General features: G+C 56.2%; 1 protein-coding gene across 24 annotated transcripts in view; it reads left to right on the plus strand.

Moving 5' to 3' along the window:
* PTPRF (protein tyrosine phosphatase receptor type F) overlaps positions 1–22,316 on the plus strand; it is a 97,742-nt gene that overhangs the window by 44,939 nt on the left and 30,487 nt on the right. For 14 of the 24 annotated variants that reach the window (XM_030823696.1, XM_030823679.1, XM_030823678.1 and 11 more), the window contains 7 exons: positions 4,642–4,659; positions 7,549–7,659; positions 11,833–11,844; positions 17,802–18,071; positions 19,996–20,577; positions 20,836–20,972; positions 21,482–21,626. In XM_030823696.1, the coding sequence (XP_030679556.1) occupies positions 4,642–4,659; positions 7,549–7,659; positions 11,833–11,844; positions 17,802–18,071; positions 19,996–20,577; positions 20,836–20,972; positions 21,482–21,626 (1,275 nt within the window). The remainder of the gene's footprint in view (positions 1–4,641; positions 4,660–7,548; positions 7,660–11,832; positions 11,845–17,801; positions 18,072–19,995; positions 20,578–20,835; positions 20,973–21,481; positions 21,627–22,316) is intronic. The other 10 variants (XM_030823689.1, XM_030823699.1, XM_030823700.1 and 7 more) reach the window with 3 other exon arrangements.

The raw sequence follows: 22,316 nt of genomic DNA on the forward strand, positions 1-22,316 counted from the left end.
CTCTGTCTCTTGCGACTTCCCTCTTCCTAGTGCCCCTTCCCTGCAGCAGCATCTTCCCTTCCACCAAGCCCTGCCCTTGCCCTATGGACACAGCCTTGCCCTGGACAAGCTCACCCCCTCCTAAAGCTCCAACTGCCATCTCCTCACCTGCAACTCTAGCTTCAGTCTTTCCAGCCCATACCTCTTACCTGAGCTCTAGATCCAAAATTAGACCTGCCTTCTGGTCACCCTGACCAGTGATGATCAGTGATGAGTGATGACCTTCTTTCCAGACAGCTGTACCCTCTTTCCGTAAGTGGCACCCTCCAACCTAAGGAACATGGGTCTCAAGTTGGTTTGATTTGAGAGCTCTCGAATGTATCACCCTCATGGCTCTCACATTGGCCCCCTTCTCCCCTCCTGCTGCGTCAGTCCTATCCCAGGCACCAGACACTGCTTTCCCTGCCTCCAGGCCCTCCCAGGAATCCATCATCCTGCAGGTCAGGTTTGCTGCTCATACCTTGCTGTGCCTCAGTGGTGTCTCCTTGCCTACCTGGTCAAGTGACGCTCCCGAGCAAGGCTCGGAGGGCCCTTCTCGGTCTTCCCCTGCCTGTGTGTCATCGGGTCCTGGCTACACCACTTACCAGCTCTCTGGCATTGGTTAACTTTTTCGTGTGTCAGTTTTCTCATGTTTGAAAAGGAGTTACAGTAAGCAGTGAGTGAGTCAATGGCAGTCAAACCTTGAGTTGATGGCCTGGCCTCTCATAAGGGCTTCATGGAGCTCTTTCTACTTTCTGTGCCCTCGACCCTCCTAACACTGAGCTGTGCTGACCCGTCCTTGGTCCTTGCCCACCTCCGGCCCTCTGCTCACCTTCCGGCTGCTCCACTTGAAAGCCTCCACCCTGCTCAGCCTCTGGCTGCTGCCTCACGCCTCACGTTGCTTTACATTGTCACCATCTGGTTCCAGTTCTGCTCAGCTAGGCCTTGCAGGGAGGGCCTGGGTCTGATCACACTTGGTGAGGTCAGCTGTAGGACAGGTCTTCTCTGAGCCCTTGTCAAGTGAATGATTTCATGAACTTGACCTTTGGCACTTGTCCCTGTAGGCTAATATCTGCTCTAATGTTCACTCCTCCTCCTGCTTTCCAGGTCCAAGGAAGACTTCCTTGTTTGTTTTCCTGCCACCTGGAAGTTGTGACCTCAGGGTCGTGGGCCCAGGGTCCAGCTCCTGGGATGGAGCCAGATGGCACCTAAGGGGCCTCAACTGTCCCACCTCTGCAGTAATAACTGGGCTGTCTCCCCTCCCTGCCTGACCTGGCCTGGGACCGTTGGCCTCAGTTCTTGCTGGCCTTATCCCATTACCATTTAGAAGGGTGCTGAGGCTATTCTGTGCACATTTTTCAGGGACGGCCCTTCATGGAGTGGATTCAGGCCCCTGAGCACTCAGCTGTTTACAGGGACCTTCACGGTTTACGCATCACCGACAGTTTACAACAGAGCTTTCCCCCCTTTTGTTGCAGCTGATTCTCTTGCAGCCCTGTGAAGTAGGACAGGCTGTGATTACCATGCCCACTTCACAGCTGAGTTAAGGGAGTCACTTGGGGTCACACATCGAGACTCGGCCTAGGAGCTCTCCTGTGAGATCACCTCAGGACCTAGTTTCACAATAGCAAACCTGGGGACCTGAGGAGCAGCTGGACCCTTCTGGGGCTTCAGAGCTGCACATTCCCAGCTTCTCCAGACCCCAGGCCCCCACTGACCAGTACCCAGAAGTCCTCCACCATCTGCGACCTGAGCCACAGCACATCTGAGCAGAGCACGACCCCCCCAGGCAGGAGCTGGACAGGAGGTAGCTGGCGGCATGCGCTGCCCAGATGTGAGCTCTGCTCAGCAGGCCTTTTCTTCTCTGTAGTGATGTGCATGCTGCCAAAACCACCTCCTGGAGAACTGGAACTTGAGACCGGGGTAGGCCCAGGAGGAACAGGAACAAGCTTATAGAGTGGAAATGGAGCTGTGAGTAGGGGCTCAGAGCCCCTGCTGGGTCCTGAGAGGAGCTCTTGGCCTGCAGGCTGTGCCGAGCCTGGACGGGGCTTGAGGAGATTCCCGCACTCCTGCTGTGGCCTGAACATATGAGCTGCCATCCTTCGTCGTAGAGGACAGCCTAACTCACTGAGTCCATGTGCTCATCCAGAGAGCAGTCTCCTCCCCGCCCCCAGCACCCTGAGGCGAAACCTGGGGGTCTTAAGAAGAGATGCAGCATCTGGCTTCAGGAGGAGGCCCGTGGGTGGGACGCAGAGGGCTTGCAGCCCCTCACCCTGCTGGCTGGCCCCAGCTTTGGCTGGAAGAGCCTGTCCCCACCCCACTCTGCTCTGCCATCTGCAGGGCCTGCCAGGAGGGCACACTGCCAGTGCATGCCCACAATTTCCCTTTGGCCCAGAGCTCCCTGGCACCTCTCGGACACGAGTACACCCCTAGGGATGCTGACTCCTGGGCCCCTTCAGTCCCCCACACCCATCTTGTGAAATGGAAAAGGCAGATTCTCTGTTTGGTGGGGAAATTACTGTTAGATTCTTTCAGAATGGGTTAGGTTCTGGAAGAGCTGAGACCAGGAGCGAGGGGTGCCAGCCCTGGACCATATCCACTGCCCCCACCCCCACCAAGCCCTGGCGTGGATGACAGGAAATCAGCAATGTCAACTTTTTGGTCTCAGGACCTCTACTTGTAAATATCAGAGAACCTCAAAGAGGGTTTGTTTGTGTGGGTTCCTTTTTTTTTTTTTTTTTTTTTGAGACAGAGTTTCGCTCTTGTTACCCAGGCTGGAGTGCAATGGCGCGATCTTGGCTCATCGCAACCTCTGCCTCCCAGGCTCAAGCAATTCTCCTGCCTCATCCTCCTGAGTAGCTGGGATTACAAACATGAGTCACCACGCCTGGGTAATTTTGTATTTTTAGTAGAGACAGGGTTTCACCATGTTGGTCAGGCTGGTCTTGAACTCCCAACCTCAGGTGATCCGCCCGCCTCGGCCTCCCAAAGTGCTGGGATTACAGGGGTGAGCCACCGTGTCCAGCCGTTGTGCAGGTTATTTCTGTTGATGCATACCATATTAGATATTAAGACTGAGATTATTTTAAAATATTTATTAATCCATTTTAAAATAATAAAAACCTATTACATATTAGCATAAATAACATTTTTAAGGAAAAATAGTTATATTTTTTAAAACAAAAAAATTTACCAAGAGGGACAACATTGGTTTACCCTTATTACAAATCTCTTTAATTTGGGGCTTATGTAGAAGGCAGCTGGATTTCCTAGCTGCTACTGCATTAGGTCAATTGTGATAGCACATGTCATGTAGCCTCTGAAAAACTCTATGTTCATGAGAGAAAGTGTATAAAGCAGATAATTTCTTAGTATTATGAAAACAGTTTTGACCTTGTGGACCTCCTTATGGACCTCCTGAAAGGGTCTCTTGGAGAGAGAGAGTCATTGTGCGGATTCTTCCCACATAACCCTCACTCCCAGGTCCCAGCCTTTGCCCTCTCCCCTGCCTCTGCATCTGCAGGACTGGCAGCCTCATCCTGTGGGCAGGGTATGAGTTAGACGGACCTTGTCAAGTCCTTCCACTTCACTTAGAAGCTGGTGTGACCTTGGGCTTTGGGTAATTCCCTGAATGTCTCTCGGCCTCTGTTTTCTCATTTGAACTTAGAGATGAAGAATTCCTCTAGGTGCTGTTGTCAAGTCCCATGAAACGAATTGGTGTTGGTTTTTCTGCACACTTCCCAATCCCCAGACATGGGCAGAAAGCAGGCAGCAGGGCAGGGTAGACCTGGGCTGGACCTGGGCCCATCTGTGGGCTAGAGGAGTGGTTGCACAGGGGGCTTGGGCCTCAGAGAAGGTACCTGTTGGGGATGAAACCCGCTCAGATCTCCTAATAGGCCTGGATATGGAGGGTGAGCGCCTGGCCCTCTGGGTTACCAACCCTCAGGGTTATGAGGTGCTAGACAGGCAAAGGGTAGGCCCTGATCTCTGCCTCTCACCAGCCAGGCCGAAGTGGGGAAGTTCGGTAGTCCCCCAGTTTTTAGCAGGGTTGAGTGGGCTTTCTAGGGACTCTGCCTCTGGGCTGTGAGTTTGCTGAGTCCTGCTGCCCGTTCCTCTGGGCTGGGCTGCGTGTTGTGGGAGGCCCAGTGTGCTAGTAGCCCCTGGCAAGCCCTCCCTTTAGCCTGTGTCCTGTCTGCCTTAACACCAGGCTTTGTTTTGGTAAGTGCTTTATTTTGGAATCTTACCCACCGGTGGGATTTGGGTGGCCCTGTGGGGTGGGGTTGCTACCACTTTTCTTCACCTTCCCCCTCCATTGGCCCCAGCCAGTGGGGTCTGCAGGAGTCCTGACTCACCTCCCTGATTCTCGTCACCCCCAGCCCCACTGAGCCCCCTCCCCAGAGCACAGCCAGTGACCTGGGACACAGCTTCACCGACACTCAGCCTGGCTCTGCCTGGTGTTTGCTCACCCATCGTCCGTGTCGGCCTAACTCAGGCCTCAATTTCTCCATGTATTTAAGGCCCTTTCTTGTGTTTTATTTTACCTGATTTGGCTTTGTGTGGCTTTCCTTCCTTTTGTACTAATGCTTCTCTCTGATCTTATTTGCATTCAAATTACCTCGCCAGGTGGTTCACCAATCAGAGGTAAGAATGCTGTCCGTGCCTCTCGCCACACCACGCCTTGCCACTGCCGTCACCTCCACTCCATCCCGTCCAGTCTGTCACCTCCCCATCCCCATCCCAACCTCTTCAGCCTCCTCATCTCCAGATCCGGCACCCCCAACACCACCGGCCACCACACACGTCCACTCTCAGTCATTCCCTCCTGTGGACTCATCCATTGCAAGTCTGAATTGTGAAGATACTCGCCGGGCCCCGCCTTGGACGGCAAGCCCTGCCGCCCAGGCCTTCCAGGCCATCCCCACAGAAGGGACCCCATCAGCTCCTACTGTGAAACTTAGCCTGTCCCCCGGCTTCCCTAGACAGAAAAGCTTCCCGGGAGGTTGAGGAGCATGACCAAGCCTTGCCTTTTCTCTTGACAGTCTCCTCTTTTGGGGGGACCTCAGTTATTACTTGACTTTCCCTTTAGTATCCTGGCTCTGTACTGTGGTAGAATGAGGATCATACCTTCAGCCTGGCAAGGATTAGGAGGAACATTCACTTAAGACTTCTGTGTAGGTGCTGGGATGACAACAGGGAGGTAAACAGGCTCGTGCGTAACTCCATCACCTGACCTGGCAGCTCGGAGTCCCCGCTAGGCTGCCTCCACGCAGCAGGGCCCTGCAGCCTAAGAGTTAAAAGCACAGATTCTGGACTCAGGAAGATCCGGGTTCAAGTCTGACTTACCACCTATGTGATCTTCAGAAACTCAGTTCATCTCTCAGAAGTGTGTTTCCTCTTTAAATTGGGCCACAGCCACCTGCCGCACAGGGTCATGAGAATTAGAGGAGAGGAGGATGTGTAGTGTCTGGCGCAGAGCAGACACCTGTAAAATGGTGGCTTGTCTATTCACATCATTTTCTCTCCAGTCCTCTCAGTGTCTGCGCACATCTAGACCTTCAGAGCTGAGGACCAGGATGGCCTCAGGGAAGAGCAGCTGCCTTCCTGGGTGCTCTCTTGCCCATCACCCGGAGGCCGGCTCTTGCTTCACCTGGCAGCCCCGCAATCCCCCTGCCCATCTACTCAGCCTGTGCTGACTCTTTGCTGTCCCTGCTCCTGGGTCCTGGTGTTGGTTCCAGATTCGGGGGTTTCTGTATGCAAATAGGCACCCGGTCTCTGTTAGGCCCCCTGACCACTCTTAGGCTCTTGTTGCAGAGGAACCTCCTGTTTTCTGGGTCAGAAATTCCACCCAGGAACCACTTTCTGCCCCAAGCCTGTGGTACCAGCCACCAGGTCTCCCCCACCCCACCCCACCCACACCCCCCTGCCTCACTGAGGTGACCTTAGGGCAGCCTCGACCCCTCAGGGGCCTGAACCCCACCTGCTTGAATGAACATTTTCTGTACCGGTGTCCATCCATCCCATTAGCATGACCTGTTGAGTGCCCATCAGGGCTGCTCTTAAAGGAGATGGTATTTGGCATGTGCACTGGGCCCTGGTATTCCCTGGCACCTGGTGGGGAGGGCTGAGGCCAGCACCAAAGAGGCAGGCTGGTCCTGCGTCCTGCATTGGTGGCCTCCCCTCTTCCTTCACCTCCAGCTCCCAGCCCCTTGGGGGTTCCCAGTCCCTCCTGCTGCCCTGGGTTAGATGGTGGAAGAGGGACATCAGGTAGTGAGGTGGCTATAGGTCAGACCCAGGGTGGTACCCCTTTGGGCCCCAACCGTGAGAGCATGACTTGGAACTCTTCCTCTGGCTCCTGTCCAGTCCAGGCAGGGGGGGCCCGGCAGCTTCTGTCCGTGTCCTGTTGTGGGTGTGATTGTCCATCAGCCTGGGCCCTGGGAAGGTGGGGGCTGTCAGGTCAGGCTGGCTGTTCTGTGCAGGAGGTGGTTTTGTCAGACTGTCCTGTGGGGGTTCTTAACTGTTGGACCGTCCTGTGTGGGTGTAATTGTCTGTTGGATTGTTCCAGGGAGGGTTGTGCTGCCTGTGCCTGGGGTGTTTCTGTCACAGACAGCTTGCCCAGTGTGCTTTCACAAGCAGTTTTTTCAAGTGTTTATTGGTGGGGCCAGGGGATGGCCAAGTCCAGTGGGTCCGCCCCCACCCTGCCGCTCTGCCTTGGCCTCCCCCACCAGGACCTGTCAGAACTGGCCTCAAGCCCAAGATTCCTCCACCCTTTCTGAGGAATCTTTTTGCTACCCACCCCGACCCTGGCTCCTGTCTGTCCGTCTGCGGCCAGAGCAGCCCCTCAGGGCACTGGCCCGAATGGGAGCTCCAACCTCCATTAGCCTCTTGAATAATGCAGGAGCCGTGGTGGGTCGAAGCACTTTAGCAGGACAGGGCTGAGGAGAGGAGCCGGAATGGGCGGGGCTGGCGGGGAGGGGGTGGAGTAGGAGGGGAAGATGGTGCTGGGAGCAGAGGCTGCTGGGCACCAGGCCCCCAGGGCAAGCCCATTCCTTCCTGGTGGGCGGCAAATCCTCAAGCTCCAGCCTGATGAGGGCATGGCGTGCTTGTGAATCCCAGACCCGCCAGTCTGCAGGCTGCTCCTACACCTGGCTCTGACTGGCTTAGCGAGGCTGCGGGGCCAGGAACACTAACAGGGATGTTGATTGGGAAACAGCCTCCAGTACTGGCAAGAGTGTGGCAGAAACTGAATGGAGCTGGGGGTTGGGGTACGGTCCCTGGCAGAGCAAAGACGGGTCTTGCTGGACTGTGGGGAGCATGAGATTGTGCTCCAAAGCACAACCCTTGGTTCTAGCCAGGAGGCCACTGGGCTCTTCAGGGAGAACTTCCTGGAAGCAGCAGGGGTGCCAGGGTGTGGCCTGGATGAGCTTCGACATCTGGTCAACATCAGCCACAGATGCTGTCGAGACCTCTCACCGTGTTCCAGGCCACACTCGACGTGGGCCGTGCCTGACCTCTCGCTTCGTGTCCCCACAGGTGCCTTGCAGATAGAGAGCAGTGAGGAATCCGACCAAGGCAAGTACGAGTGTGTGGCGACCAACTCGGCAGGCACACGTTACTCAGCCCCTGCGAACCTGTATGTGCGAGGTAAGGACTCAGGCAGTGCCTGGCCCCTGTCACCACGGAGCTGTGCTGCACCTGCCAGGCTCTCTGCCCAGAGCCCTTGGTGCAGACACGCAAGGGACTGCCATGGGCCCAGTCTCTTCTCCTTCCTGCTTCTTTCTGCAGCAGCAGCAACAGCTCCCACTGGGCAAGCTCCTGGCGTCTGCCACTACTTTGCCTTCCTTTCCTACAGGCCCATGGGGAAGCAGCCACTCTTGGGAGCGTTTGTATCTCTTGTAGGTCCTGCCGCATGGGCCCAGAGCCTCATGGGAATTTGGAGCCATCCAAGCCGACTTCTTGGTGTGTGTGCATGTGTGTGTGCACACACGGGCACACTTATCTGTGTGTAAATGCATGCATACCTGGCCTGGCTTTCCTTCAATACATCCTCCTGCCGGCTGCAGCATGGTGGGCTCCAGAACCACCATGGCTCTGGGCTTTGGGGTAGTCAGGCCTCAGGAATGGACCAGGCCAGGTGAGCCTATCCTCTGACCAGGTCTGCCTGGAGCCTTCCTGGAGGAACCCTTGTGCTCAGCTGTGAGCCCCTGTGGTTATGTTGCCTCGGGTGAGCACCTGGTGTGTTCCAGATGTTCCTTGCTGGGAGCGAGTGGACAGTGTGCTTTCCAGAAGTCCCAAGTTCCCAGCAGAGAGGAGCCTGGGGACTGCTTTGGGGTTTCCAATCTCTGCTATGCTCACAACCTAAGGGTGACTAAAGCTGGCCATGTTGCCCTTTCCTGAGAACACACTGGGTCTGGTATACAGGTGCCCAGGAGGGGCCCTGAGAGCCCCTTCTACCCTCACACTGTCCCCTCACCTAGCCCTCGTGCACAGATGGATGTCATTAAAAGTTAAACTGTCAGCCGGGCGTGGTGGCTCATGCCTGTAATCCCAGCACTTTGGGAGGCTGAGGCGGGCGGATCACAAGGTCAGGAGATCGAGACCATCCTGGCCAACGTGGTGAAACCCCGTCTCTACTAAAAATACAAAAATTAGCTGGGCGTGGTGGCGCGTGCCCGTAATCCCAGCTACTCGGGGAGGCTGAGGCAGGAAAATTGCTTGAACCAGAAGTTGCAGTGAGCCGAGATTGCGCCACTGCACTCCAGCTTGGTGAAAGAGCAAGACTCCATCTCAAAAAAAAAAAAAAAAGTAAAACTGTCTCCACCCAGGGGATTTGTAAAGGAAGGTGGACGTGGCTCCTTGCAGTAATGATTCCATCACGCCAAGTGCTTAGCGCGGCTTCCTGAGGGGTGTCGTCTGACTCTCCACCCAGTGCACTTGGTGGGTGATGGCGGTGGCCTCTCCGACTCTTTGGGACCATGTGGTCAGACTTGCTTACTCAGAGCAGAGAGAATTAGGCTGTCAACCAAAATACACTTATCAAGGGGTTGCTGTCTGTCATGGGAGAGGCCGGTTCTAGAGAGGCCACAGGCTGCCAGCCCATTTGGTGACCAGTTGAGCTGCAGAGGAGCTATTTGTGCTGGGCAAATTGTGCTTCAGAGATTATTAAAGATGCCTCATGAGAGGTGGGGGCGTGGGATGGGAGGTCCCCTAGCTTACTGTCAGGTGTCTTGCTCATCAAGGCTCACGCCTCAGGTCAGCTTGTCTGTCTTCAGGAACAAGAGCCTGAAAACTTCCCAAATGGCCTAGAGGAGTGGAGTTGTAAGCGGCACAGCCTTGGCCCCACCCTGCCCCAGGCAGAGTGTCTGGCAGGCATGGGGGCTGGCGAGTCCACTCCAACAGAGGAGCAGCTGGAATGACCCTTCTCAAAGATCTGCCTCCTCCCACCCTGACTATCGCAAATGCTGTGCTCTCTAGAGCTCTGCTCCCAAGACTGTAGGGTCAAGAGAGTGACAGTTCCAGGCCTCAGCAAGAAAGCCTTTGTCTGCATGTGGCCCCACCAGGGAGAGGAGAGGCCCAGTAGAGCCACTGTAAACCCCAAGCCAGCTGCAAGGGCATGGCCTATGGGCACATTTCCCAGGGCACAGCTACAGGAGGCAATGCTGAGGCAGGAGAAGGCCCAGAGGTGGATGGACCCCTGCATTGTCCTGACTAGGCAGCATTCTCTGAAGTCACTGTTACACTGGCCCCAGCCCTGGAGGCAGAGCAGTGGGTCTCTTCGGAGATCAGCAGAGCTCAGCTGCTGTAGCTGGCAGCTCAGTCACTGCCCAGGGAGCTCTTACGTGCAGCCCCTTGGAGCATCCCTGTCTGTGGGGCTCCCTGTTTACACATGGTAGACTCAGGCAGGGCCCTGACTGGCTCCTGCCGTGGCCCATCCCCTACCCCTACCAGCTCTTCTTGAATCTACCCTTCTGGCTCCATCCCCACATGCCTTTTGGTAGGAAATATGGGGGTTCCTTTAGTTCCAGCCCCACTTGCCAGGGACTCCAAAACAGCCAAACCTGACTTCTGTTGTCTCTCTCACACACACATACGACGTTCCTGTAGGCCCTGATGTCTCAGGACCGTTTCTAAGCTCTGTCCCCAGGACCTGCCTCATGTAGACCCTAACTGAATCTACACCACCCTGCTTTGCCAAGAGCAACCTGCCCCATAGGCCCAGGATAGGCCCTGCTGTCCTACTGACAGGACTTCCCCACACCTGAAAGGCCCTGCTCCCTGGGTCCCTTGCCTCTGGTGTCGCCACCGCTCGTCATCTCATGGTTGGCAAAACCCCCGCCTTCTGCCCTCGGCAGTACTAGCGGCCCTTCAGCCCCAGCACCTGGGGACAGCCTGTACTGGGCTGACCACCAGCTCTGCATCCTGAGCCCTGCTTGTGGGTGGATGGCCGTGGAGGAGTCCCCAGTGCCAGCCTGCTTGCTGGCCTGCACCCCATCCATCTCCCAGCAGACAGGCTTCGAGGTTTCCTCCCACAGCAGGCTCCTGAGCCTCAGACGGCTTGATGTGGACTCTAGCCCTGAGCTGCTCAGCCGCAGCACTGTTGACATTTTGGGCTGGATGATTCTTAGTTGTGAGGGGCCGTCCTGTGCATTGGAGGGTGTTTAGCAGCATCTCCCGCTCACTAGATGCCAGTAGCACCCCTCAGTCAAAACAAACGTTGCAACATGTCACCTGGGGGAAATTACTGATGGCCTCCCACTGCCATTGTCTCCACCCATCTGACTCTCTTCTCCTGTGTCCACTGGCCACAAGCCTTCGTCTCCTCATCAGACTTGGCTTCGGTGTCTACCTCACATCTCCCTTCTATGCCCCAAATTCTCAGGGCTCCCAGTGTCGCTCTCTGAGGCCACGCAACTGCTACCTTTAATGGGACAGTACACATGAAGCACCCGGCACATTGCCAGGCACACAGGAAGCACTTGCTAGTCAGTAGCCTCTGCGGCTAGCACTTGGCTACTAGTCAGTAGCCTCTCTGATAGCACTGTTGGGGGGATGTGTCATCCAGTTACATCTGACTTTGTTCACAGTTGCCCGCAGCTCCACCCACAGTCTAGCAGGCCCAGGCATGCTGGGTGGGCCAGAGCCTTTCTCCGTCACCACCTGACTCTCCCTGAGTGACTCATTCTCTCCTTCCATCTACAGCTCTCTGGGTGTACAGCTGCTGGGGCCAGGGTGGAGCCCTGCCCTCCTCAGAGCCTGGCCTCCCTGTGCCAGGACTACCAGCCTTCCCCCTTCTCTCCAGGGACCTGGCTGCGGGGCCACAGCTGTCTAAAACAGGGACAGTGCCTTTCTCCCCACAGGTGCCCAGACATGCTCCTCACACTGGTGGTGTGTGTGGGGGTGGCTTCTAGTGGCTCGTGTACCTTGGCAGGTTTGTGGGCTGGGTGGGCCTTGACCCCAGAGCCCAGTCCACAGAGTCTGTCTGAGCTGTGGGGTGCGTGTGAGGCATGGGGGCCTGCCTGTGCCCCATTTCCACCTGCCCCGGCCCCACCCTCGGCCTCCCTGGCGCCTGCTGGCGGGCCTCAGCCCTGTCCACCATGTCCTCCATGAGTCCTGAGTCTTTTGTGAGCGATGTGGTTCGTGTGCACCTGTGTGCATGTGTGTGTGCGAGGGGGCACAGGAGTCTCGTCTCGTCTCCGTGCTGTGTGGGCAGATGAAGGTTGGCCTGTTTTTACTCTCTCTGTGTTTCTCCTTGTCTTTTTTTTATTCCCTCCTCATCTTCATCGCACTCTGCCATCAACCCAAACTCTCATCTCTCAGATCAGCGAGAAGGTTGGTCCTTTTCACTTCTTATCCATCTACAGTTCGCCCGTCGATGGGACGCGCCTGTCCGTAGGGCCCAGCGGGCTCGGTCAGCTCCCTCAGGCTCACTGCGCCGTGCCTGCCTGCCAGTCTCTGTTGTTTGGGCCGGCGGGCAGGCAGGACCAGGGATGGGTGGGCAGACCCCTGACCTGCATGTTCCTGCTGCTTGAGTCCCTGGTGCACCACGTGTCTGCATGTCCCCTTAGCCTGGTTCCCCTGCAAGGGTGGTGGGGTGGGCATGCTGCATGGCATGAAACTGCACCCCACCTTTGCACCCAGGCCGGGCCAGCTGTCTGATCCAGGCGGTGCTCAGGAATGGTTGTGGGGAGCTGTGGTCAGAGAGAGGTGTAAGAGCTGTAGCGCTTTGTGTGCACCTGTGGGACCTTTCACCGCCCTCCTCGCCTAGAGACCCAGGCTCAGCCAAAACCACTGGAACATTAAGGCAAGAGGCTAGAGTAGGCTGTCCTCCCAATGTCCTGCAGCACAGGGCAAAAGTCCTGCAGTGTGTACCCTGTCCTTGAGGCCCTCGGGTCCCCCACCAGGGCTTAAAGGGGCAGTCAGCCCTGGTCTGCCTCAGGGAGCTTGGTGTCCATGGCGCAGGGTGAGTAGCGTCATCTTGGCACCTTGAGGAAGTCTCCCATGAGGTTGTCTTTTCCTTCTCCAGCCACGTCCAAATTAAGACCCTCCTACCTGCCCCAGGCCCCTCTGCCCAAGCTGCCCAGCTAGCTCCCGTGTCTGCCTGAGGGTGGAATTTAGCCCACCAGCCAGCTAACTGACATTCCTTAGCTTGATGCTTTGCATTCAGACTCAAATTGCTTCTACCTGGAGTGACTGAACGGTCAACTGCAACTTAGCAGGATCCATATGGGAGCCTGGAAGTGGCCCCTGACTCAGCCACAGGTTAGGAAGGGTTTCCTGGAGACTGACCTTGAGCCCATTCCAGAGCAGGCCTGTTTGGGGCTTTGTTTTCTGCCCCACCCTTGGAGCCAGACCCCCACCCCTCATGCTGGGGTTGGCAGCAGGGGCTAGTGGTCATTCATGTATCACATGGTCTGTGTGGTCAGAGGAGACTCACCTGTCCATTGGGTTTTGGGAGTTTAGGATAGCCGTGTAGGACAGGCTGAGCCTCAGGGAGCAAACCCAGGCCATCCTGGTTCCCTCTGCCACATCCTCCATGGCTTGAGTTTCCTCTGTGAGGGTGAGGGAGCCAGTTGAGAGGAGGGCTATAGCCTCGGCTCAGATATCAGCCCTGAGCGTCCATCCATATGCACTCCTGAGCACTGGGGCATTTCTGTTACACCATTTTGCTGACCGAGCATATCTGCCAGGGCCTCCAGAAAACAGTCATCAGCAGAGACAGTCCAGCCCACAGTGGCTCCTTCCATGCCCCTTCCTCTACCCTCCTGGTCCCTCGTCCCCTCCCTTCCCCCACCCCACCCCTGCCCCACCCTATGGTCCCACCAAAAATAAGCACATGCACAAATATTTAGCGGGAAGGCAGAAATGAGTTTCTAAATATTCCAGGGGGGTTTGCCGGGCTGGTAATTTGTTTGGTGCTGATAATTGCATCTTACATTTTTCCAGCTTTACTTAAAACGGTGTGCCGGGTATGCCGGCATTTAATTACTGCTCTGCGGCAGCCACAAGGTTATTTATTAAAGAGTTATTTTATCTTGATACAGTGGATCCTGCCCCTCATCCCCTCCTTAATGTTGTGTTATTTTCATCAGAGAAATTTCTCTGAGTGAATGCAGATTGCGGGGCTGCCTCCCCCTGCGATTAGGCTGTCACTCTACTGAATGCTGATGCCTCTCGGTGCCGCACCACCCTATTATAGGAGGTTGTCAGTGCAAATAATTAGACTTAAAAGTTACAGCTGAAATATAATCCAGAAGTGGCAGGGCCCTGTTTTGGAAATTGTCTGTAAAATGTCAGCACTAAGGATGCACGGGGAACGGTAATAGACCAGCATTGTTGGAGCCCAAGATTAGACCTTAAGTGCATTTTTCCCAGCTCCAGTTTTTCCTTCCCTGCTGTTGCTTCTGTCAATAGACTGTCCAGGGTGAGGCCTGCTCCTTTTTGGAGGCCCTGCGCCTGCAGCAGTGGGAGGAGGATGGTTGGGGCTGCTGCAGTGAGATGCCAGCCACTCCAGCCTGTTGGCGTGGGGGTGGCTGTCTGGGCAGGTCGAGGATGCGGGTCCCTGTTGGCACTTGGAATACAAGGAGGTTGTCCCTTGCCTGTTTCCCCCACCCTTCCTCTGTAGACATATCCTGACCTCCCTCACATGGAAAATGTCTCAGTCTCAGTAAAGTGTCTGCGTGGCTGAAGCCCAGTGTCCTTGTGAGAGTGAAGGTGGTGTGCCCAGGAGCCTCTGGACCTGAGGCCCTTGCTTCGTGTTGCAGGTGACCCTAAAGGCTGCTGTTGACCTCTCACACTTATCCCTAGCCCCTAGAGTTCTCCCTGCCACCTGCATCTAGGAGGGAAAAAATAAACACAACTATTCTGTGAAGCGCCTCAATTTCCTGACAGCTGCAGGAGTTGGAGGCTTTAGAAGGCGTGGCTCGGCCAGGCGCGGTGGCTCACGCCTGTAATCCCAGCACTTTGGGAGGCTGAGGCGGGTGGATCACGAGGTCAGGAGATCGAGACCATCCTGGTTAACACGGTAAAACCCTGTCTCTACTAAAAATACAAAAAATTAGCTGGGTGTGGTGGCGGGCGCCTGTAGTCCCAGCTACTCGGGAGGCTGAGGCAGGAGAATGGCGTGAACCCGGGAGGCGGAGCTTGCAGTGAGCCGAGATCGCGCCACTGCACTCCAGCCTGGGCAAAAGAGCAAGACTCTGTCTCAAAAAAAAAAAAAAAAAAAAAAAAGGCGTTGCTCAGGGCATTGGCCTGACCTCCAGGACTGATCCATGAAGTCTCCCTTTTGGCCTGAAGACCCTGTCCTCCAGGGACAATTTGGGGGTAAAGTCCAGTCAAGTTTCTAGGTTGGTGCCCAAGGTTTATTGGCCAAGGACCTACTTCCTTCTGCTGGGGCTCTTTGTCCTGGTATCCAACGACCTGATTAGGCCCCATGATTCCACCACTGACTGGGGTCAAGCCTGCAGTCATGACCTCTCCCTGGCACAGGCTGTCTAAACCCATCCTTATGCCCGCTGGAGCAGCATCCTCTCCTGCCAGCCTCTGCTAATTCTGATACTTCTCCCCAGAGCGTTCTGGGTTTTTTTTCAGGCCTGTCAGCCAGGGCTCGAAAGGGTGACAATTTTTCATCACACAGACCTACTCCTACTACATATATAAACTTGGTCATGTGGCTTGGTTTTAAATCAGTTCCCTTGACTGTAATTGGCAGGTGATAGCATCTACAGCATGGAAACCTGCACCTAGTAGGTGCTTAAGCATAGCTTCCCTTCCCATGAAGAGGAGGAGACAGGGCACCCACTGGCCGAGAGGACAGGAGAGATTTGGTTCATTAAGGCTGCTCCTCTGTGCTGCCCCCACCCCGCTTCTGTGGCAGGCCTGGACCTGATCTGCAAACAGACCTGCCTGCCTGTGCCCGTCCCTGAGGCCCATCTCCAGAGCAGAGGGAGGGCATGCACCGCCAGGCTGGGTGGTGGTCCTGGCTGAGCCTCCTGCTCTCACCTTGGACCATCTGGGGAGCGTGCTCAGAGAGTCCTTTGTTGCCATGAGACACTTGCCAGCCATGCCCCGGGATCCACCTGTTCTGCCACAAGAACTGTGTCTGTGACATGCTGTCATCATTGGTAGAGACTCCTGGCACTAGAACAGATGACAGAAACCCACTTATACCAGCGTAAGCAAAACAAGGAACTCTTGTGTTACAAATCTGAAAAGTGTAGTAGATTTGGTGCTGGGCAGGGCTAGATCCAGGTACTTAAACAGGTTGGCCAGGCATTCGTCTGTCTGTTTCTGAGCTCTCCTCTCCTCTGTCGACATCTTTGTTCTCAAGCAGCTTTTCCTGTGTGTTGGGAGAAGCCATCCCCAGCTGCTCTAAGCTTAGCTACCTCAGTAGAGAGAGAAGGTCGCTTTTCTCATAGTTTCTGTGGAAGTGCAAAGACTGTTTCTCCATAGTCAGATCTGGGTCACACGCCCCATGTACGAAGAATGCGGGTAGAAGTGGTTTCCTTAAAGACAATGGGAATGCTCATTGATTTGAGGAGAAGGCAGAACCCTGAATGTCTACAAGACACTCTCGTGCCCTAGGTGAACCTGGGGACACAGATCCAGCCCACCAGCACCTGTCAGGCCTGGTCTCTGGGGCTGCCAGGGTTTGGGTTCTGTCTGGAGCACAGAAGTAAGGCAGGCTGTGGAAGGAGTTGAAGCAAGTGCTGAGTTAGGTAGGGTCTCGTAGGCTGGGCAGAGGAGTCACTGGGAGCCATGCAGGAGCTTGTTAAACAGGGAGTGGCATCAGATTTGTGCCAGCTGTTTGTGGAGGGCCCGTGAGCAGGAATTGGGGCAGGGGACAACAAGGCAGGAGGACCAGCGCAGAACCCATTGCAGCAACTCAGGGAAGGATGATGGTGGCTTGGACTTTGGTGGTGGTAGTTGCCTGTGTGTGTGGAGAGAAATACATGGATTTGGAAGATATGTTAGGCCGCACTGTTGACAGGACCTGGTGACTTGCTGAATGTCTGATCTCTGGGCCTCAGTTTTGACCCCGTATAGTGAGGTCAGACATTGGACCGGGTGGTCTCTGAAGTTGCTTCTAGCACTGGTTCTGTGATTTGGGGCTGTGTGAGCAGCATATTCTGGTGCTTATAGTGGAGATGCTCCTGAAGTGGTGCTGTGGGGTCTTTGCATGCCTGGGCCCCGCAGCGAGGGTCCTCAGAGACCAGTGCTCTCAGCAGTGCTCTTGGGTACTGACTAGCCTGCTGCCTGCTGCCTTTGGCCCTGCGTGTGAGAGTGCCCGTGTAGGACACACCCTGGCCTCTGCTCACCAGGCGCATGGCCCATCTGCATGCCAGACATGCCTGCCCACGGCTGGGTTTCGTCACCTCCCTTCCCTCTGCATGCTCCTGTGTCTGTGCCAAGCTTACAACTTCGGGGGGTGGTGGTTCTAGGCTGTACCCTGGACTGAGAAGCTCAGAACAGCTTCTGGTGAGGGGAGTCCAAGGCTGGAGGTCGTGGCCAGGCACAGCCACCTCTCCCCTTGAGACCCTTGTTTGTTGGCGCAGGAAGCCGTCTGTTCGGCGCCCTCATCATGTTACTGCCATCGTCATGCCCATCCTGCCCGCAGACCACATTCCTGGCCTGCCCTGACCTCTGCCCCTCCCCAGTCCTCCTGAGGGCAGCCCTTTTGCTTAGGTTCCCAGGTTGTGCCCTGAGCATGGCTGAGACCCTGGCAGGTGGCCCTGCCACTTGCCTTATTTCTTTCCCTCAGGCCATGGCCTGGAGGTGGAGGCAGTGACTCCACAGCAGGTGGCTGTGTCCCTCTGGACTGGCCTTCTGCTCTGCCCAGCCATGCTCTGAGGACCCTCCACCCTAGGGCCTGCTTTCTCTCCCTGGTGTGCCAGCCAGGAGCAGGCAGAGATAGGCCCTGGAGGACACCCTGGGTTGTGGTCCTGACCAGGCCTGGACCTTGTACTGAGTCCCTGTGTGACCCTGGGCAGACAGGACCTTCCTGACAGGCCTCAGTTTCCTAGGCTATAAAATGGGAGCTTGGTTGCAAGATCTCTCATTGAGTAAAACATTGTGTTCCAGACAGTCCCTGAGTGTGGGGGCCGCTTCTAGGCTGGAAGTGGGTGGGGTGGGAGTGGATGGTGAGCTGGGGTCCGGCGGTGCCACCCCTCCTGTCTCTGAGCATGGGTTTGGCTCTGACCAGAGGGGCTTCCTGGATGAGGGGCCCCTGCCTTTCCATGCAGTCATGTGTCCTGCCCGGCCTGTGAGTGCCTCTCTCCCTCCTCCTGCAGTGCGCCGCGTGGCTCCTCGTTTCTCCATCCCTCCCAGCAGCCAGGAGGTGATGCCAGGCGGCAGCGTGAACCTGACATGCGTGGCAGTGGGTGCACCCATGCCCTACGTGAAGTGGATGATGGGGGCCGAGGAGCTCACCAAGGAGGATGAGATGCCAGTCGGCCGCAACGTCCTGGAGCTCAGCAATGTCGTGCGCTCCGCCAACTACACCTGTGTGGCCATCTCCTCACTGGGCATGATCGAGGCCACAGCCCAGGTCACAGTGAAAGGTGAGTGTGGCAGGTGCTGTGACCAGTGCCCTCCCTGTCATCCGGGAGGTCCTGGTTGTGGGCGAATGTGAGCTGGCTGCCATGGGCACAGGCATGGCTGAGGGATTCTTACCCTTTCCTGGGTGTCCCTGCCCTGGGGTCCTCCAGCCCTTAGAGGGAGGGAGGGATTTCCGTTATTAGCCGGCTTAATGATAATAGTTAAGGCATATTGAGTTTCTCGGTGGCAGACATCATGCTAGCAAGCACAGTTGATTTTGTTTTTTTCTGTTTTACCCTGGGAGATAGGTGCTCTTATTATTTCCATTTTTGAAACGAGGGAACCGAGGCACAGAGAGGGTGTATCACTTGCCTAGGGTCATACAAAAATAAATGACAGAGCAGGGACTTAAACCCAGTGTGGTCTGAATCCGTAGCTCACCCTCCTAACCACTACATAGTACCAGGCCTTCAGGTTTAATAGCCTTCCAGCAAGAAGGGTGTGGTAAAATAGTAGGGGGAAGTGTGTTCTCTCTGCCCTGATACCTGGGGACAGGCACACATATATTACACATATGTCACATATATATAACAGATTCTGGCCAGGCACGGTGGCTCATTCCTGTAATCCTAGTGCTTTGGGAGGCCAAGTTGGAAGGATTGCTTGAGCTCAGGAGTTTGAGATCAGCCCAGTTAACATAGTGAGACCCCCATCTCTACAAAAAAAAAAAAAAACGGGGCGTGGTGGCACACACCTGTGGCCCAGCTACTTGGGAGGTTGAGACAGGAGGATCACTTGAGCCCAGGAGGGTGAGGCTACCGTGATGCAGTGAGCCGTGATCACGCCACTGCACTCCAGCCTGAGTGACAGAGCGAGACCCTATGAAAAAAAAACAAACAGATTCCTTCCTGGTCTCCCTGCTTCAATTGTCAGCAGCCTCTGATCCATTGTCTGTTTTGCAGCTTGAGTGATCTTTAAAAAATGTAATTCAGGATCAAGTCACTCCCTTTTAGGAAAGGGAGAAACACCTTCCAGTGGCTTCCCGTTGTTTTAGGATACAGATCAGGATCCTCACTGTGGTCTCCCAGGGCCACTGGCTTCCCACCCTGTCACGCGCCAGCTGCCCAGACACACGCTGCTTTCCGTTTGCCGTGCCCCTTGCCCGGCCCCTTCTGTCACTGGCTCCATGTACCCCTCCAGGCCTCAGCTTGGTGATGCTTTCCTTCCCTCAGCACCCTGATTCCTGCTGTCCTTGCACGTGGCAGAATCATGAGTACGATCGACTCGTTTATTGATTCTCTCTTGTACTGAGGTGTAAACTCCATGAGAGCAGGGATGTGACTGTGTGGCATTGTAGCCCCAGCACAATGTCTGGCATTGAGTGGGTGTTTGTTAATTATTTGTTGAATGATTGTGGACTCAGGACCTTTCCACTTCAATTTGAGCCAAGCCACAAGGTCTGTAGGGCCAGCAGCCCCATCACTCTTTCTAAAATTCCGGGCCAGTCCCTAAGGAAATATCTCCCCTTCCCCTGCCTATTACACATACTGTCCACCAGGTGGGCTCAGGTGACCTGCAGAGGCAGATAGCTGCTACCCAGTCTGGGTGCCTTTCATCTACATGGGACTGCAAGGGTCACGTCACCTCCAGGTCTGTTTGTTAGATGAGTCGTGTGTGCTGATGGGAGGGTCCAGTGAATCCCACAGTTGATATGTGTACATACTAAATGACCCAAGGCCTGGCGGGGCACTGACGGGCCCGGCCACCGTCCCCCACTTGTGCCTTCAGAGGTCACCATAAGCTTTTCCAGCCATTTTTCAAGGTAGGCTGTGGGTATCAGCCACACTCAGGTGGCCCCACCAGGTATCCTGGATAATCCCCAAGTCTAGGGTTAGTTCCTACGGACCTTGACCTCGGGCAGCTTTGAGCCTTCCACTTTGTCTCCAGCTCTTCCAAAGCCTCCGATTGATCTTGTGGTGACAGAGACAACTGCCACCAGTGTCACCCTCACCTGGGACTCTGGGAACTCGGAGCCTGTAACCTACTATGGCATCCAGTACCGCGCAGCAGGCACGGAGGGCCCCTTTCAGGAGGTGGATGGTGTGGCCACCACCCGCTACAGCATTGGCGGCCTCAGCCCTTTCTCGGAATATGCCTTCCGCGTGCTGGCGGTGAACAGCATCGGGCGAGGGCCGCCCAGCGAGGCAGTGCGGGCACGCACGGGAGAACAGGCGCCCTCCAGCCCACCGCGCCGCGTGCAGGCACGCATGCTGAGTGCCAGCACCATGCTGGTGCAGTGGGAGCCTCCCGAGGAGCCCAACGGCCTGGTGCGGGGATACCGTGTCTACTATACTCCGGACTCCCGCCGCCCCCCGAACGCCTGGCACAAGCACAACACCGACGCGGGGCTCCTCACGACCGTGGGCAGCCTGCTGCCTGGCATCACCTACAGCCTGCGCGTGCTTGCCTTCACTGCTGTGGGCGATGGCCCTCCCAGCCCCACCATCCAGGTCAAGACGCAGCAGGGAGGTAGGTGGGGGCATGCCGGCCGGGCAGCCGACGGCAGAGAAGGGGAGGCTGAGGTTGTGGCGGCACCTCTCCCCCTCCCTCGGCTGTGAGGTTGGGGGCTCTTGGGAGGATCAAGGTGCCGTATTCCATAGATGTGTGGTCAGTTGGGATATAGGATAAGGGAGTGAGGTTAGGACCTGACTTCCTCGGCTCCCTCCTCCCTGGGCACCCGTGACCTCACGCAGACGAGGCTGACCTGCCTGGTGTGGGGTGTTGCAGTGCCTGCCCAGCCCGCGGACTTCCAGGCCGAGGTGGAGTCGGACACCAGGATCCAGCTCTCGTGGCTGCTGCCCCCTCAGGAGCGGATCATCATGTATGAACTGGTGTACTGGGCAGCAGAGGACGAAGACCAACAGGTGTGCAGCGGGCAGAGAAGTGCTGAGGGGGTCTCCTGGTCCCTGAGGGTCTGTGATGGGCTTAACCCAGGAGGGTGTTTTCTGGATTCTGTGGCTTATGTGGGCACAGCCTCTAAAGTTTCTGCTGGAGGCTTGGTGGTGCATGCGTGTCATGTGGCCCGCACAGCCTGTATGAATCTGGAGTCATTGTCACCCTGTGCTAGGGGCAAAGTCCCCAGGGTCTGCCTTGGGTTTCCTAGGCTCTGTGGCTCACATGGCTGGCAGAGCCCTAAAGTTTCCCCAGAAGCCATGTGTCCCAGGTGGCTCCTGTGGCCCATGTGGTCTGTGAGGTACCTGTGGCATGGGCTAAGCCCTGAGTTCCTTTTGTGGTCCATGTGGCCTTATGGTGTGGAGCCAGTCATGGAGCCATGGTGGGTCCAGAGGTGTCACATTGCAGCCCATGTTGGGGAGCAACCTCTGAGTGACCTTTGAGCTCAGAGCCGTCAGTGAGTGCTCCCTGCTCTTCCCAGCACAAGGTGACCTTCGACCCAACCTCCTCCTATACACTAGAGGACCTGAAGCCTGACACACTCTACCGCTTCCAGCTGGCTGCACGCTCAGATATGGGGGTGGGCGTCTTCACCCCCACCATTGAGGCCCGCACAGCACAGTCCAGTAAGTGTCTCCCAAGTCCACTGCCTGTTACACCTGGGCTGGGACACACACACACACGCGCACACATCCTTCCCTCTCGACCAGGCGGGTGGGGTGGTCAGGTCCGCTGGCCAAACTGACCTCTGGCCTGGGCTCCGAGTCTGGGCCTTGGGAGAGGGCCAGGTAAGTGCCTCCCAGTCTGTCCAGTCCAGGCGGCTGCTGCCCTCCCTGCTCCCTGTCCAGCCTCCTGCCCCTCTTCCCATCCATGCCCCACATACTGCCCAGGTAAGTTCTGTGTCTGTGCCTCATCTCCGTCCCCACTCTGTGCCGGTCACACTAGCTTAGCTGATGGGCCATCCTCGGTGGGTCTGCCATGTCCCAGACCTGCTTTGGCGGCTGTTTCTCCTCCCTATGGCCCCGCATCTCGTCTCCCCATCACCCACGTTCCCTTCCTCATACTCCCGATGAAAGTTACTTGGGAGCCATGTGATCACCCTGAGCTGACTGCACTCGGGGACAGGTCTGAGAATGCGGCCATGTGACCCAGCCTGCCCATGTGTGCCTTGAATTGTGACCACGTGGCCATGCAGGGGACTGTCTGCAAGGCTGTCTGTGTGATGACTCTGGTATTGTGTGTGAGAGACTCCGATGCCGCAGCTGTGGGAGTGGTACTGCCTGTGAGTGTGAGTGTGTGACCATACCTGACCAGCT

This window comes from Nomascus leucogenys, chromosome 12, assembly GCF_006542625.1.
Source record: "Nomascus leucogenys isolate Asia chromosome 12, Asia_NLE_v1, whole genome shotgun sequence".
Lineage (NCBI taxonomy): Eukaryota > Metazoa > Chordata > Mammalia > Primates > Hylobatidae > Nomascus > Nomascus leucogenys.